Source organism: Hevea brasiliensis, chromosome 16, assembly GCF_030052815.1.
Source record: "Hevea brasiliensis isolate MT/VB/25A 57/8 chromosome 16, ASM3005281v1, whole genome shotgun sequence".
NCBI classification, from domain to species: domain Eukaryota; kingdom Viridiplantae; phylum Streptophyta; class Magnoliopsida; order Malpighiales; family Euphorbiaceae; genus Hevea; species Hevea brasiliensis.
This window is the reverse complement of record NC_079508.1, coordinates 57,150,187-57,166,421: the sequence shown is the minus strand read 5'-3', so window position 1 is coordinate 57,166,421 and position 16,235 is coordinate 57,150,187. Positions and strand designations below refer to the sequence as shown.

Genomic DNA, 16,235 nt, shown 5'->3' with positions numbered 1-16,235 from the left:
GGGGATGATGTGGTGTACCCAACAAATGAAAGCACAACAACTCAACTTTTATAATTTAACAGAAATTTAATTAAAAAAGTAATTCAATTTTAAGAAGTTTAAAACTATTTATTATTTTAATAACTCAAGTCTGTTTGTTTGCCAAAAACCAGTGAAAAGAGGAGAAATCACCATTTAGATTTTTTTTTCCTTTTCGACTGTTTTCTGTCCATCAACCAAATGGATCAGCATTGTTCACGAATTGATTTGATCTATAGGTTAGTCTAATAATTGGTTTGGTTTGCTCAATCACTTCGTTTGTGAAATTATAACCCCTTAGTTTTTAATTTTAATTTCTTTTGTTCTGTCTAATGGATAATAAGATAAAAAAGAGGAGTAGTTGATAAAGTAATAACGGGAATAATTTCCCAGAGATCCAAAAGATAACCAAATGAATCATAGAGACGTTGGCAGAGGCGCCACATGCTGTTGATTGCTATTGGTAAACATACTAGACTTTATACGTCTCGCTAATTCCTATTGAATGCTAGATACGATACATTTGCATTCACATGCCAGTTTTCGCATAGAGGGCAATCACATCAGATGAAGGTATAAGCCCTTTACAAATCAAATCCAACCTCTAACCAGGCCCAACTCAAAGAGTAGAATTCACCTGTCAACCCTACTCCTAATATCCAAGGGACCCAAACAGAGCCTCCCGCTCTTTGCAGCACCGCCACCCTCTGGACCGACCGGAAGGAATTACCGGAGATTAAAAATAAAAAAAATCAAGATTTCTTTCATCAACGATTGTAATCTTGATCAGTTGTATATATTTTTTTAAAGGATTTAATTAAAAACAGAAACATCTAAGGAAACAAGGCGAGAAATAGATTGAGAAATTCCACCCAAATAATTTCCTTACTAGGAGAGTAGCCATATCATGCCTAAAAAATCAGAACAAATGCTCAAGTACTTTGATGGTAACGAAAAGAACACTGTTTCTGTAATTTTATTTTATTTTTTTTTCATAACTGTTTCTGTAATTTTGGTGAAGATGGTTCATCAAACAAATATTAAACTAAAAATTTTAATTTGTTTTATTACAATCAGTTGTCTGCTAAATTATGCTGTTTTAATTTGATTAATTTATGCTAATGCAAAGTTAAGCCACAGCTCATCTTACTCGTCCCTTTCCCACTTCTGCACTTTGCCAGACTTCTTCAACACTCTCTCCCCAGCTGCATAGTTCGTTTCTTGGGTTTCCTACAGAATTTTCCTTTGTTTTTTTTTGTTTTTTTTTTTTTTTTAAATTCTGAAATTGACATGTCATCAGATTCTTCCCCACCTGTTTGCCCACCAGATCCAAAACCAATCAACGCCCAAAATTCACCGGATGAATCCGTCACCACCGCCTGCTTCTCCTCCTCCTCTGCTAACACCACCTCTTCACCGCCAGTTGACATCCCTCTCTCTTGGCCTCCCGATTCCAAGCTCACCCTCGACTGGATTCGACATTTCTCTTCTGCCTTGGACTGGTCTTCAAGAAATCTCCCTCCCTCAGATTTCCCCTCCGTCTTGCCTGTTTCTGTCTTCGACTCTCTCGTCCTCACCGCTTCCAAGATCCTTCACAAGGAGCCAAATTGCGTTAGAATTAACGATTGCCTTTCGCTTCCTGATTCCGCTGTTGTTGTTGTTGGAGACGTTCATGGCCAACTCCATGACCTCCTTTTCCTCTTGCAGGATGCTGGATTCCCTTCTGATAATCGCTTCTTCGTCTTCAATGGTGATTACGTTGACCGAGGCGCTTGGGGTCTCGAGACCTTCTTGCTCTTGTTAGCTTGGAAGGTAACTCTTTATACTGCTTCTCTCTGTATAATTCAAGATGTCATTTTTCTGTACCTCTCCAGACTTGTCAAGGATTCAGATGCTCCTCGCATCGATTATTAAATACTGAATTCCTTTTTTTTATCCGACAATTATAAATATATGGTTTCAATACCTGTATCATATTTAATGCAAGAAAACTATGGCATAGTAGCCGCATACCATAGCACAAGTTATTATAAGATATTGACTTCGAATATACAATGCATTCTCAAATTTATTGGCTGAGTTACAAGGAAAGCTGAATTATTCCTGCAATCTTACCTTGATCTAATATTGATCTTGTGACAAGCAATCTTTTGATCATTTCAATTCACTGAGGAAATGAAAGGGATTTTTAAGACAAAGCTGATTTCTTTGAAATGAAATGAAGATCTAGCTACACGGAATTCACTTTATATTTTTATGATCTTCCCTTATACTTCAGACTGCACTCCCACTAAATTTGTTATTTAATTAGATATTGCAAGAATAAGTACTTCACACTTTTTTTAAACAATGTAGAACTTGGAACAATTATTAAGACACAGTATCAATCTTTTGCAGCAAAAAATCTAGTTCAAGCCTATTTCATCATATTGCCGAGGTACTAGGGCTCTTCGGTAATAGTAGTTTTATTTGAGCAACCATTTGATTTATAATTTGATTTACTCTAGGATTTACTCAATTCTTTGTTAACTCTTGTATTTCAGTAATGTACTCGTTTTTTGTATGACAATTGTAATCTTCAGGGTACATACTACTTATTTTGTGTCTAAAAATTGACCTTTGCTTTTTCTTGTCATCAAATAATATATATGGGACAATGTTTTGCTTAGGTCTTTTTGCCACATAGAGTGCATCTCCTCCGTGGCAATCATGAATCCAAGTATTGCACGTCTGTTTATGGCTTTGAGAAGGAAGTTTTGGTGAAGTACGATGATAAAGGTAAGCATGCATATAGGAAGTGTTTGGGATGCTTCGAAGGGCTTCCCTTGGCCTCTGTTATAGCTGGCCGTGTATATACTGCTCATGGGGGACTTTTCCGCAGTGTCTCAATCCCCAAATCAAAGAGGTCTAAAGGAAAGAAGAACCGGAGAATAATTTTTAATCCTGAGGCCGCTCCTTTATCCCTTGGTTCTTTTGTGGAATTGTCCACGGCTCGAAGATCAGTTCTTGACCCTCCATGGGAAGGTTTGAACCTGATTCCTGGTGATGTTTTATGGTCTGATCCAACAATGAAACCTGGACTTTCACCGAATAAAGAAAGAGGCATTGGTCTATTGTGGGGACCTGATTGTACCGAAGAATTTTTGAAAAAATTCCATCTAAAGGTTTTGCCATATTTGAATTTTCTTTTAAGCTGATGTGGTTGTTTTATAATCTGTCTCTCAACTTTGGCATCCTATTGGACGATTTTGGTTAATACCAAACAAGAGTTTTTAAGTCTAGCCAAATTTTGAGAATATTCGTGATCTGTTAATAATTCTAAATTTGAAGTATGAAGTACAATAGAATTTCTGTTTTTGCATGATGCTGACAATGATTTTGCTAGTATATGACTAATGACTCTCTCTCTCTCTCTCTCTCTCTCTCTCTCTCTCCCCTTCCCTCCCCCCTTGCATATGCCACTCATTGTACCCGTCCAAGTTGACATTGTATTGATTATTCTGAGTAGTTACTTGGGAAGAACTTTGGCAAATTAACACAATAATTGAAAAAAATAAATATTCTTTTTTGTATGCGTAAATTTGAGGTATGGAAAAATGCTTTGTGTATCTATATCAGACAAAATTCAGCTATTAATGTTGTGAATAAGCTGGTGTAAAACTGTTGGAATACTGATATCACAATCATGGTTTGTTGTTGTTGTCGTAGCTAATAATCAGATCCCATGAAGGTCCTGATGCAAGAGAAAAGAGGCCTGGTCTTGCAGGGATGGATGAAGGGTACACCATAGATCATGTTGTAGAGTCAGGAAAGCTAATTACTGTGTTTAGTGCTCCAGACTACCCACAATTTCAGGTTTCCTTGAATTCTTCTTTTTGATACTGTACTCTTTTCAGATTTCATATGCATCTCCTTGATATTTTACATGGGAAGATAAGCGTTTTGCATCCTTTGGCTTAGCACCAAGGATGGTGTTTTCCTTATGTGTAAAAGATTTGATATTTGTATAGTCTAGTTTACATGTATGTTTGTGTCCTCTACATATAGTTTGCCTCAGGCCAATATGGGATATCAGAGCTGGAAAAGTTTGATGTCTATGTTTCCATTATAATACATTCACATGAAAATGAAGCTTTCCTTTTTCGTTGAGATTTGTATCCAATATTTGTTTTGGACTTTATTATTTGGATCTGGGTTTGAGCTTTGAAAACAAGTATGTTTCTGGGGTCATAGTTGGTTATTTGCAAAATTTTTGTAGATTTCTCACTGGTTTGAATGTAGAATGTCATGTTTGAATAACCAAAATTTTTCTGATGAGTTCTTAATATTTCTGTAGGGTTTTGGTAATGGAAAGACACAGGATTTTTTTGTTATATAGGTTCGTAACAGGTTTGGTTGGGCATGTGAATGTGATATTTCTTTGTTGAACAGTCAATGACATTGACATGTGTTGTTAACTGAAGTCTAATAGTTAGCTGATTGATATAATTGGTTTCTTCTCCAACTCTAAGAGTAAGATACAAACGTTAGATATATGTCTATAGACTATTCTTCTTTTGTTATCTAAGTGAACGGCATGGTGGCGCAATGAATAATCAGGTGTAGACAAATGATTTGGTGGAAGGATGGATTAAACAAGTATGACCTTGGATGATGTGCGGTGCAGACAAACTTCAAATAGGTTCCTTATAGTTTTGCGTTGGTCAAATATTAGGTTATGAAGCAAGTTCTAGCTTTTGTTCCAAATAAGTTAACTCTTGTAGCTTCTTGGATTTAGATAAATATGTAGTAAACAAAATTGGAATAAGTTCCCAATGTTCTAAGTTGGTCGAATGAGTAACGAAAAAAGTTGTTGACAAATCAAACTGATGGATTTCATGTAACTAGTCTTGATTCTTTATTTTTCATCTTTTGATAACTGAATTACACTGGCCAACTAATTTATCTGCTACACAGGCAACAGAGGAGAGATACAAAAATAAAGGGGCATACATAGTTTTAAAAGCCCCTGATTTTGATGATCCGGAGTTCCATAGTTTTGAAGCAACTGCTCCAAGACCAGAGGTATGGACTTTTATATTGGTCAGCTAGCAGAATGAATGACAAACTTATCTTATTCTAATCTCTATGGCATGTCCTTTACCAATGGTAGTTTAAAAAAATAATGGGAGATAGCATACATACAGTTATCTACTTTTTTTTTTTTTTTTAATTTCTGCCTAAGTACACATTCTCAAGGCATTGATTATTTATACAGGCAAGGGCCTATTATGACTATGAAGATGTGATTGATTCTGATGAAGAATTGGACTTGGCTTCAATGGTAACTGCTAAATAGAGAGCATCTGAGGTTTTTAAAATGGGAAAATCAGCAATTTTGGAGTTGTTGGTGTATTCTCTCCATGATTTTGTTGTGTGTCAATTATTTGTTACTTCAAGTAGATTTTTTTTTTTGGGCTAGCTGCCTTGAATGTGGAATAATACAAGTTATAATGATTTTTATTGTATAAATTTGTCAGTTTGTTGTTTTCCTTTCTGTTTGTTTATGATGGTTTTGTATTTCCAAGAAAAAGGTAACTCTGGCAGAGTTTGATCGGATGTTAAAATTAGGTTAAAAACAAAAAATCTTAGGAGCCTATTCCTGTTGGTGCCCTTAGCGTAGTTTAGTTGCTGTTGCATCATCGTGTTCCATTTTCTACTATTACGTCTCACGAAGGCTTCAAATGATCTATAGTCTCTCACTATTGAAAGGGTGTGGAGAGGGAATAGAGATGGTGAAGAATTTGTTTGCTCAGGCTAATTATATTATCACTTTGAGTGTATTTATAAAAGTCATTAAATTTTAATTTTTTTATAAAATTTATTAAATTTTAATTTAATTTCATAAAATTATGTAATTAAAAATTAAATATTTTTATATTAATTTATTAACTTATTAAAAATAATTTTTATGAAATTAAATTTTATTAAATTAAAATTTAGTGAGTTTTATAAAAAAAAATTAATAACTTTTATAAAAATATTTATAAAGTTAAGTAATCGCTAGTGATATTTTACTCTTGATGCTAAAACATGGAGATGCAACACACAATAGGTGAGTTTCAAGGGCTTTTTTTTTTTTTTTGGTTGGGGGATGGGGAGGATTCTCATGCTTTTCTTTAATTTTTTTAATCTTTACTTTAAAATGGGAATTTTTCTTCTTTTATTTAGAAACATAATATTTATTATTATTTGAAAAATTAGATTAACTTGAGCTAAAGATTCAAAACTCGCCTTAAAATTAGATTAAAATAGGGCAAAAGCTTATGAGGCAAGCATTGAGAAATTTATAGGAGAAATCCTTCCCGATAACTTCGAACTTCAAGACTAATAATGTTTTGTTCTTTTTCATCGTACCAAATGGTGCGTTTATGAACTTAGTTTTAAATCTGAAAAATGGTGTACATCTCTAATGTTTTTATTTTAATTCATTAGTATTCATTGTAGATGCTTAATTATAAATGTTTGCGCAATTCTTATCCATAAATGGATAATAATTATGGAGTGGGAAAAGAAATTGTTAAGGCGAAGGACATTAGAAAGCAGATTACGAGAACTACGAGCCTCCAACAATACACCAGTAATTTGGACAATGCTACCCAGAAATAAGAGAAACTAAGTTAGGGATGTATTCGGAAATGTCGGAAACATAATTTTCATAATTTATCTGAAATCGTAGTACTCCGTGAGCCTACTCTCCTCCTTTACTTTAGCGAAAAAAAAAAAAAAATACTATACTCTCCTTTGCAGGTCCTAAAAAAAAACCTCAAAACAATTTTTAGTTTTCAAAAAATAAAATAAATAACTAAAAACTGATAATGACACCAAATACATCCTAAATATTGGGAAATTATAATAATAATAATAATAATAATAATAATCCATTACAAGTCGCATACATCAGAGTTCAAAACTTAAATATGTGGAGGGAAATGGGCTGTTAAACTTACGCCCTAACCTCCTAACCACTTGTACAATATAAGGGGGATAGGACATAGACATTTGCGAAACTCCTATCTAGTCTGTTTGCTCAAATGGGACACGTACGAAAAGTTGTCCATGCAGGGTCACCACAGCTGAAGTTTGATGTGGATCGATCCTTGAGGGTAAGCTAACCACCTGCCACCAACACAAAAAAAAAAAAAATAAAAAATAAAAAAACATTAAGTGGGCCTGGTAGTAACTTGGTGATTTCACAAGGAAATGGCAAGCCTAAGTTCATGTCTATTCTTATGATAAAACTCTACCTTTCTGAAAGGAGTGACACCCCAGGGATTATCAGGATGCTCAGGTTCACCACTGATGACCAATCGTCCTGCTGGATCTGATTGAACTCGGACCTGAGTTTGAAAAATAATTTCATGAGTACTTCTGCTGAAGCACAAGCATGCAAGCTTTGCCAGCAAGAAAATGGTTAAAGGTGAATCAAACCAGGATTATAGCAACAGCCCTAATTTATACATAATTTAGTAAATAAAAGTTTGCTTCAATTGATCTTTTCAATCAATATCGACTCTCATGGGCTGCTTTCTCATATCCATAGACAGATTCTCATCAAATATTACCGGGATTCACAGTTGAAACAACCAAGCAAACACAACATTGACCGTCTCAAGGGCCTATTCATGACTAGGGCCACACTCTTGCATAATGAGTTTGCCATTCATTTGACTCCATCATTGTACATGATTATAACAAAAGCTGATGCCCTTCAGACTGCCAAATATTGAAATGGTGGTGCCAGATAGGTATGTGCTAGAGCACATATTATAAATTCACCTAAGAAAATAGTTGATTAAGCACCTAAAATAGCCTATGCAACCTCTAGTTCTACCTCATGATAAGTAATTCTAATCAGGCGAGAACTGTTTGATGATTTTTTTGGTTAAAAGACACCTGATACCTTCCAAAAGGAAATAATTGAGAACATATCAGTGAGGGAGACAAACATACAGAAGATTGAGGTACTTACCTCCTCACGAAGAAGCCCTGGTACTAAAGCATATACCTCAAAGCAATCTTTCTGTAAGATAATTTTTTAGTTCAAGTAAGAACTTGTACAGATTTTACTTTTGACTTCCATTCAAATAGTGATGCAGTAACTTACTGTTCTCTGCACATTGATCTTCACCCAGTCAGCTGGAGGTCCAAGGTCAACTACCTCTACATCCAATCTAGCAAAAAGCACAAACATTAAAACATTGAATCAACACCACTTTGCATAATACTTGCAAAGACATCATTTTCAACTTAAATAAACTTCTAATAACAGTCGCAATTAAACCAGGCAACAAATCTTAACTGTGGTTTGGATGTTTTGGTGCGTGCAGCTTTGATGGCATGTTCCATGTATGAAGGTTTCTTGCGTTTAAGTAAACCTGAGATATCATAAAGATCCAAATTGGGAAACCGGTTTACACTGTTACATGCAAAAGTAATAATCTATCATAAATAAGAAAGTAATAAACCAGTTACTTACCAAGGCTTTTAAGCTGTTTTTCACGCTTTTGCAAAGAGAGAGAATTCTTATCCTACAAAATACAGAAACGTCTTATTGTTTATACAAATTTGCCATAATTACAAGAATATGCACGAGAAAACAGATTAGTGAACAACACAAACTATTAATTTCAACAGACCTTAATGATAGGGTCACTAACTTCTCCATTACCAAGAAGACGTTGCGAGTGCCAACCCTGCATTGCACGTGCTGCAGCATCTCTCCGTGCTCTACCCGATCCAGGTTCCTGATTATTATCAGCAAAAGTAAAGAATGCTTGCAAATAAGGGGAAGAGGGAAAAAAGGAATCCTTTTTTTAAGAGATGTAAAGCAACCAACTCGTTAAAATTAATAAATTTAATGTTATTAAGTGAAAAATACTTGATGCCAACGAAGGATGCAATCCTAGCACAAAAATAAATTATTTACATGGCCATTTATAAACCATCAAGAAAATTACTCGAACCAAAAAATAAAATCAAGGGAGCACCCATAACATTGTCATGTGAAACATCTAATTATTCCACCTAAGTTGGAAAATGCATCTAATGGCCCAAAAAAGATTGTAGAAACCATCTAATTTGTAAAATGTTCAGTTCCCAGTCAAATATTTTAGTTTTCAACAAAAACCAGATTGGAAGGTTGGCTAAATTTGATGAAGCATCAATCAAATGAAACTGACCAAGGATATACAGTCTCTTACTTCACCCCATATCTCCAAGCACCTCAACAAATTATGGATACCTATCTCTTGATTCTCTTCCACTAAACTACAACCAGTCTAACAATGTAGTAGCATTAAAAAGTAAACACAAAGCTGCCCTATAGCAAGGAGGGAAAAACCAAAAGTTCTGATTACAAACTAAACACAATTGAATCTGTCCAATAAGTGAAATTCAAAATTTACCTGACTGTCAATGTTCATGGGTTCTGAGTTGGAACTAAGGGGTACATTAAGCTCACCACCACACATTTTATGTCTTTCATAATCAAGAAGTGCCTGACAAAATAGAAAATACAATACATTAACATGTATAAAATCATTTGAAAACAAATTTGGCATTGGAAACAAGCATGTATATTATATCATTAGCATACAGTTGTAGCTAAATGAGAATATCCAAGGGATATACAGAAAATTCCATGCATTTGGAAAGAATGCTCAAAGCTCAAAGTTATAGCAGGAAAATGATCTAGCAGTTGAACTTATCAATCCCATTTCAAAACATTTATGTTTCATTCGGTTAGCAACCAAAATGTTGACTCTCATTCATATTGCCTCCATGTTGTCAAAGTGCACCCATGATACCCATATAGGATATGTGAACACAAGCTCTTCACCACGCATCGACATGTGATGGGCCATATTATCTTTTCACTTTTTCAGTTTTCTAAAATTATTTTCTACCTTCTAATCTCCTCCTAAATACTTTACAAATACCATTTTTTCCCTGACACTTCTCTCTCTCTCTCTCTCTCTCTCTCTCTCTCTCTCTCTTGCCATTTCCCTGTTTTTAATGGAGAACGTCTCTTTCCCCCACTATTCCTATTTTTTGTTCTCTGTAACTGCTCACCAATCTGTTCCTTTTTTTTTTTCCAATTTCTAAGGCACCCGTCTTCATCTTTACTGGTTTTTCTTTATATTTCAAACAACACTAATCTCTAATAAAACATTTGTTTTACTTCTCAACTTCAATCTTTCTTTACATATCTTACATTTCTCAATAGAAATATGATTATAAAATTTACAACTAAGTTGGAAGACAAGACGCCAACTCAGTATTTGGTTCATAACTTCATAAAGTAAAAAATATGTTTAAATGTATACATGTGAGGGAGGTTCAGACCACCAAATTTTTACATAAACAAATCATACAGCAACAAAAAATAAAAGTAAAAATGGAAAATATGGGCATTTGCCATCCAGAATCACCTTCTCATAAAACCCTCGAAATGTCCATGAAACAGTAGTACATGTCCTGCAGAAAGGAAAAGAAAGGAACAAAATGCTAAACATCTAGGAAAAAATTTTTGAAGCATCATAAGGTAAACAGGTAGTAATACGATATCTCCACCATTTTTTAGTGACTAATACATCTCTCAACCAAAAACAATAATCACATAGTGCGATCCTATGGAAATGAAGCTTAGTTACTGCATTGCCTAAGCTTCCCCTTCATATCTATAACTAATACCTCTTTAGTTTAAGCGTTTTAGGCCAAAAGATATCTGAATCTGTTTGAATATACACATATTCATGCACATATATGTGTATGTAACTATGTATTGTTTTTTTTCTCTTTAATACTTTCATCAAGTTCCTCTTCCTCTGACCCCTGTTTCATTGTCAAGTTCCTATTTAAAAATCTTGAATTAGTTTTTTTTTTTTTTTTTTTTTTTATTGAAGGCTCTGTTTGGTTGAGCTTTACGTTTTTTGTGTCCTAAGTACTTCCTACAACTTTTTAGTGTTTTGCCAGAAAACAAACGCAATAATCAGAAAATATGCTTGACAAGTATATGAATTTCACTTCACATGAGAAAAGAAAATTGCAATTAAAATAAGAAATGATTTTGAACGTTTTTGCTCCATTTTTTTTTCCAACCAAAGCAAAAGGCAAAAGAAAAAAAATGGTAAGCTAACCAAATGGAGCCAAAAGTGTTTTGAGCTGACAAGATATAAAAATCCATCCGAACTTGGCTTTTTTCATCACTACTTCCATCCATCTCTCTCTCTCTCTCTCTCTCTCTCTCTCTCTCTCTCTCTCTCTCTCTCTCTCTCTTTAATATTGTAATTTGACTATCCGAATGGATTTCAGTTAAATTTGACAATTTTGTGCATCTACCAATTACTTTATTAAATTTTAATTATAGGTTATGACTTGATAAATGTACATCCAATTAACAAACTATTACACATTGCATTTTGGATAGCTAACTCTTCCTATGTCTTATGTCTTGCAGCTTTTTTTTTTTAAAATATCTTTATTAAATTGTAAAAAAGGAAAGTAATTGAATTGACTATTCTAAAAACATAAAAATCTTCACAGAACTTAATTACTAGAAATCAACTTCCAATTGGACAGAGTATTTCACATCTCACAAAAGAAAACTTTATGAATTGGCTAAGGATAGGACAGATATCTAGATTACCTTTCTCACCTGCCATTAGTTAAGAGGTTTGAAATTGACTTAACATAAAAATGAGAAGCATTAGTTCATTTCAAGGCACTAATATGGAGATAAATAGGGATAAACTTCAGTAGGGTTATTGAGGAGGCAACCACCAAGAGAAAGTACTATTTTAAAAATTAAAAATTAAAAATTTCACTTTCAGAAGGGAAATGGCATGAATTCTTATAAGGTTTGGTGTAACAAAAGTAAATTTCACTATCATTTTGGCCAATTTTAACCAGGTACTGACAATGAAATTCAATGACAAATTGTGCAAATATTTGAAAATGAGAGGAACTTATTTAACCAAGCCTCAAGAGTTTATGTGATTTAGCACCCACTGCTCACTAGTAATTATAGAAATGTACACATGGCAAGCCAATGTTGAGGAATTATATATGAATATCTGACCTATTGTTGATGTGGAAAATAAGAGGCTTGCACAAAGAGCAAAATTAAATACAGAATCTTCTAACAATATGCTTAAAATTCAGGATAGGAATTTGGAATGCATAAAATTCTTGTTTATTTATGTTTAATTACTTTCATATTTATATTTTCTTTAAACTTTAGGGATTAAAGATATCTAGGTAATTTTCAGATTTCCCAGAAATTATTTGTCATATCTAGTTTTCAGGTGAAGTTTTTAGGGTGCGGCAGGCATCTTCATAACACATATGCAAGCATAAAATATTTCCTTGGCTGCCGACTCCCTTAGTCTCAGCCATAGGATTAAATCTCCCCCTCTCACCCCCCCACCAAATTTTTTATGATTGCCTGCCTCCATGTGTATTGCACGCATAAAAACAGCTAGCATATCAATAATATAAGAACATTTATTGGTTTTTCTTTAACAAACTTAAAAGTAACCAGAACACATACTGTCCCTTACTTTGGGGGTTTAAAGGATTCTCCCACTTGCCGCCACAGCTTACATGAAGTCACCTACACCATGAGAAGAAAAGTTATGAGCACATTTGACACAGTCCAAAAATATTAAAATTTCAGATGAAACAAACTCATGCAGAATAAATTTACAAAACAAGAGAACTATATCTCTTTATTCAAAAGATTCATCTCCAGAAAAAGCCTACATAGGTACAACTATTAAACAGGACAGACATGACCATTAAAAAATTCTGAAGAAAAAGAAGACACAGAAATTTGCAACTATTCTTATGATTCCTCTTCTTATTTCTCCTTTTTCCTTGTCCTATAAAGTTAATGAGCAAATTAAAATTATTAACTTTATTCCCAGTATTATGAATATAAAAGAATCTCCATTTACCAATTAACTTAAATACAGAATTTGATGAATCTTGTAACTTGCAAAAGCTGATAAAAGTTTCATCTACTCCTTTTCCCTTAAGTGAGTAAGGTCCACCTAATGCTTTAATGTCTAACAAAAATTAATAGAATTTCCTCACCATATGACCATAAAGAATGCCTGGAATTTTCCCCAACAAGTGGATCTTAAGGCACGAAAGGAAGACTTGAATGAAACTCAACTTTAACCAACCCTTGGCATGTTTTTTCAATTTTACCAATCCTTAAAACTCTGTCAATTCTAGTCTAACCTTATGATATTGTTATGAGGTTTAGCTAATTTAGTGAGACAAATGGAATCTATGCATAAAGCCTACATAGCCATCTCAATTGGTGCGTGGGCACACACACACACACACACACACACACACACACCCACACATATTACTTACTTGGAATGCTGTTATATTTAAAATATTAATTTATTTATTTTTCTTTAAAAAAATATTTATACCAAATTTTCCAATAAGAAATAATAAATATATTTTTTTAGAAAATTAATAAAAATAATATTTTATATTATCAACACTAGAAAAATATAAACCATATTCTTTTTGCCGATTAAGGTAGGTACACAAGTTTTACGCACTTATTTCAGTTCTCACTCCCTAAAATGGCCAAAACTGATACCAATATCATAACGTTAGGCCAAAATGACAAAATTAAAAGATCAACTAAAATTAAGAAAAAAAAAAAAAGAGTGCAAAGGATTGGAATTTTTTTTAGTCATTAGGCCTAATTATAAGACTTCTTGACATCAACTTCAGCCTTTTGTGCATGTGCAGTGTGCCTATGTATTTGCATGTGTACATGCATACATGTGTGAGCGTTATCATTTACACTTATATGCGCATGATGCTATGCTCTGGCTCCAAAATAATCAATTTTTTAACTCAGCATCCTAAACCAAGTGCAACTAATAGTCCATAAACTAATTAAAGATACAGGTGAAAATGGAAAATATTAATTTGATTTGGAGGCAAACAATGCATACCTTATCATAGCCACCCAATCTCATAACAGCTCTCCACAACCTTATCACCAAAAGCAAATATTATTAGCCCAAAAACAAGTTAAGAAAAGAAAACATTCACCAAAAGCAGAACATTGAAATTCCATGATCACTAGAATCTTACTTCAGACAATTTAATCCCTCTCCATAGAACTTAGGAGGCTTGAACTCCATGCTCCTCTCCCTAAAGAAATTTTCAAGCTCCTTCATAAATGCCCATTGCTCATCCTCTGTTCCTGACTCGTTACCATCATGATCATCATCCAGAAGAAATGAGTACTTTGAGCTTGAGTTGCCATTACTTTGGGGTGTAGCAATATCTGTTTTATTCATTACATTATTCAATTCTCTCTTGTTTTCAAGTTCAGTTTTAATGCTTGAACATCCTGCATGAGGTGTAGCAGGTTCATTTTGCTCTTTAAGCAGGGTGCCAGCATGATGGCCAGATTTATTTTCTGGTACTTCAGAAGGTTCAACTTTGGCATTTGCAGGAGGTTTAGACGTTTCAAGACAACTGGTTGAAATGGTGGTGCCATCAATACCGTAATATTTAGATTTATAATCAAAAGTTTCATTGGCTTCAGGTCTTTTCTCGGTAGCAGGTTCAGTTTCAGGCTTGAGTAAACTTTTCTCGCCCTCTAAAGGAGTTGGGGAAGGAGAAACCTGCAGGGATTCATGTAAGGCTGATTTCAACTCCATACTTTTATCACGAGGAGCAGGGGCTTCTTCAGTCTGACGTTGTTTTGGACTGGAACTCAAGTTCACATCATTACCATTAGGGGCTGACTGTACCTGAGGGTTTCGAGGGCTGGTCTTCAACCCCACACTTTTATCACTCGGGGCTGCTTCAGTATGATGTTGTTTTGGACTGAACATGAAGTTCACATTATTAACATCAGGGGCTGCCTCAGCCTGTGGGTTTTGAGAACTGGCCTTCAACTCCACATTGTCATCATTGGAAACTGCTTCAATCTGATGTTGTTGAGAACCAGTTTTCAACTCTACATGGTTATCAATAAGGACAGCCTCAGTCAGAGGTTCAGTATTGGTCTTCAACTCTGGGCTTTTATCATGGTCAAGTTGTTCAACTGGAACTGGCTGTGCTTCAATTGGCAAGTCACCAGCTGGAGGATGTGGCAGTGACTGAGCTGATTCATCCTCATTCTCTATGATATTGTCCATCTCTAATTCTAATTCAACACGCGCAAACAAGGGATGGGGAAAATAAAAAAGAAGAAGAAGAACAAGAAAAGGTAAAACTAAAACGCTTATAAAAGAAAGAAGGAAAGATAATAAACAAGGGTTAGGTCGTCGAATGAATTGAAGAAAGAGTTGAAAATCAGAAATTACCCTAGATTATGTGTGTTCTCATTCCTTGAGTTGAAACCCTAAATTTAATGAGTATTAATGCACAGAAAATAAAAACAAAATGTGGACATGTTGCAGTGGTAAATCTGATGGCTTTATTGAGAAAGAATCGCATATCTAAAATTTGAAAAGGGCATGCAAAAGAAACAGAAGCTTACCTGCAATGAAAAGGACAGGGACGATTTCGGGATGAGGGAGAGAAGCTTAGGCTTCTGGCTTCAATGAAGAAGAAGAAGAACCCTAATATCACAGAGCATGTCCTCTGATTCTCCCTCCTAATTATATGCTCTCCTGGACTCCTGCTATTTAAAGGCTGTTTTCATTTTCCTCTACACTTATATTATTTTATATATTTCATTAATTAATCTAATCATTCGCCACACGTGTACGGTGTATTTTTATGTTTTCTTTTTGGCTAGATCCAAAACGACGTCGGATGAATCAGATAAATAAATTTTACTCGGCCCGATTAAGGCCCAATACCAGTGGATATCAAATGGGGAAATGGGCCTAACCTTTTGTTGAACAAACCATTATTTTTCCTTTGGATTTCATTTTGGCCCACTATTACTTCCGTTTTGGTTGGCTTAATGAGAATTTCATGGTTATTCACAAAATGAACACCTATTATTTTCAAATTAAAATTACAATTACGTAAAGGCCAAATAAGCAAAATATATACATATATCCAAACTTTTATCTATATTTTCAATTTTACTAAAAAATTTGAATTTTATTAATTTGATCTTCAAATATAACATCATTTTTAATTTTAATAATTGAATCGTTTATTGTTGATAT

General features: G+C 34.2%; 2 protein-coding genes across 4 annotated transcripts; one reads left to right on the top strand and one right to left on the bottom strand.

The window, feature by feature from the left end:
• The first annotated feature begins 1,014 nt into the window (after positions 1-1,014).
• On the top strand, positions 1,015-5,550 carry LOC110666399 (serine/threonine-protein phosphatase 7-like). 2 transcript variants are annotated; one of them, XM_058137948.1, is made up of 6 exons: positions 1,015-1,629; positions 1,726-1,830; positions 2,688-3,182; positions 3,727-3,873; positions 4,975-5,082; positions 5,276-5,550. In XM_058137948.1, exons 1-6 carry the CDS (start codon positions 1,309-1,311, stop codon positions 5,354-5,356), a joined length of 1,257 nt encoding a protein of 418 aa, XP_057993931.1. In that variant the 5' UTR covers positions 1,015-1,308; the 3' UTR covers positions 5,357-5,550. The 2 variants fall into 2 exon arrangements, with proteins under 2 accessions (XP_057993931.1, XP_057993930.1); XM_058137947.1 differs by having other exon boundaries at positions 1,015-1,830.
• Positions 5,551-6,888: 1,338 nt separating this feature from the next.
• LOC110666400 (AT-rich interactive domain-containing protein 6-like) lies at positions 6,889-15,757 on the bottom strand. 2 transcript variants are annotated; one of them, XM_058137482.1, is made up of 14 exons: positions 15,593-15,756; positions 15,417-15,454; positions 14,191-15,256; positions 14,049-14,088; positions 12,621-12,673; positions 10,491-10,536; positions 9,465-9,557; positions 8,697-8,804; positions 8,537-8,588; positions 8,360-8,435; positions 8,165-8,231; positions 8,030-8,080; positions 7,305-7,397; positions 6,889-7,176 (listed from the first exon to the last, which is right to left on the bottom strand). In XM_058137482.1, exons 3-14 carry the CDS (start codon positions 15,246-15,248, stop codon positions 7,075-7,077), a joined length of 1,839 nt encoding a protein of 612 aa, XP_057993465.1. In that variant the 5' UTR covers positions 15,249-15,256; positions 15,417-15,454; positions 15,593-15,756; the 3' UTR covers positions 6,889-7,074. The 2 variants fall into 2 exon arrangements, with proteins under 2 accessions (XP_057993465.1, XP_057993464.1); XM_058137481.1 differs by lacking the exon at positions 15,417-15,454 and having other exon boundaries at positions 15,593-15,757.
• Between the last annotated feature and the right edge of the window lie 478 nt (positions 15,758-16,235).

What these genes read in the sequence shown, in the direction of transcription:
- LOC110666399 (XM_058137947.1), top strand. Translation starts at nt 1,309, where the DNA reads ATGTCATCAGATTCTTCCCCACCTGTTTGCCCACCAGATCCAAAACCA. An exon ending in TGAAAAAATTCCATCTAAAG is followed by an intron (nt 3,183 to 3,726) that starts GTTTTGCCATAT and finishes TTGTTGTCGTAG; the next exon opens with CTAATAATCAGATCCCATGA. An exon ending in CAGACTACCCACAATTTCAG is followed by an intron (nt 3,874 to 4,974) that starts GTTTCCTTGAAT and finishes TCTGCTACACAG; the next exon opens with GCAACAGAGGAGAGATACAA.
- LOC110666400 (XM_058137481.1), bottom strand. Translation starts at nt 15,248, where the DNA reads ATGGACAATATCATAGAGAATGAGGATGAATCAGCTCAGTCACTGCCA. An exon ending in GAGGGATTAAATTGTCTGAA is followed by an intron (nt 14,089 to 14,190) that starts GTAAGATTCTAG and finishes TTTGGTGATAAG; the next exon opens with GTTGTGGAGAGCTGTTATGA. An exon ending in AAAACAGCTTAAAAGCCTTG is followed by an intron (nt 8,436 to 8,536) that starts GTAAGTAACTGG and finishes ATGATATCTCAG; the next exon opens with GTTTACTTAAACGCAAGAAA.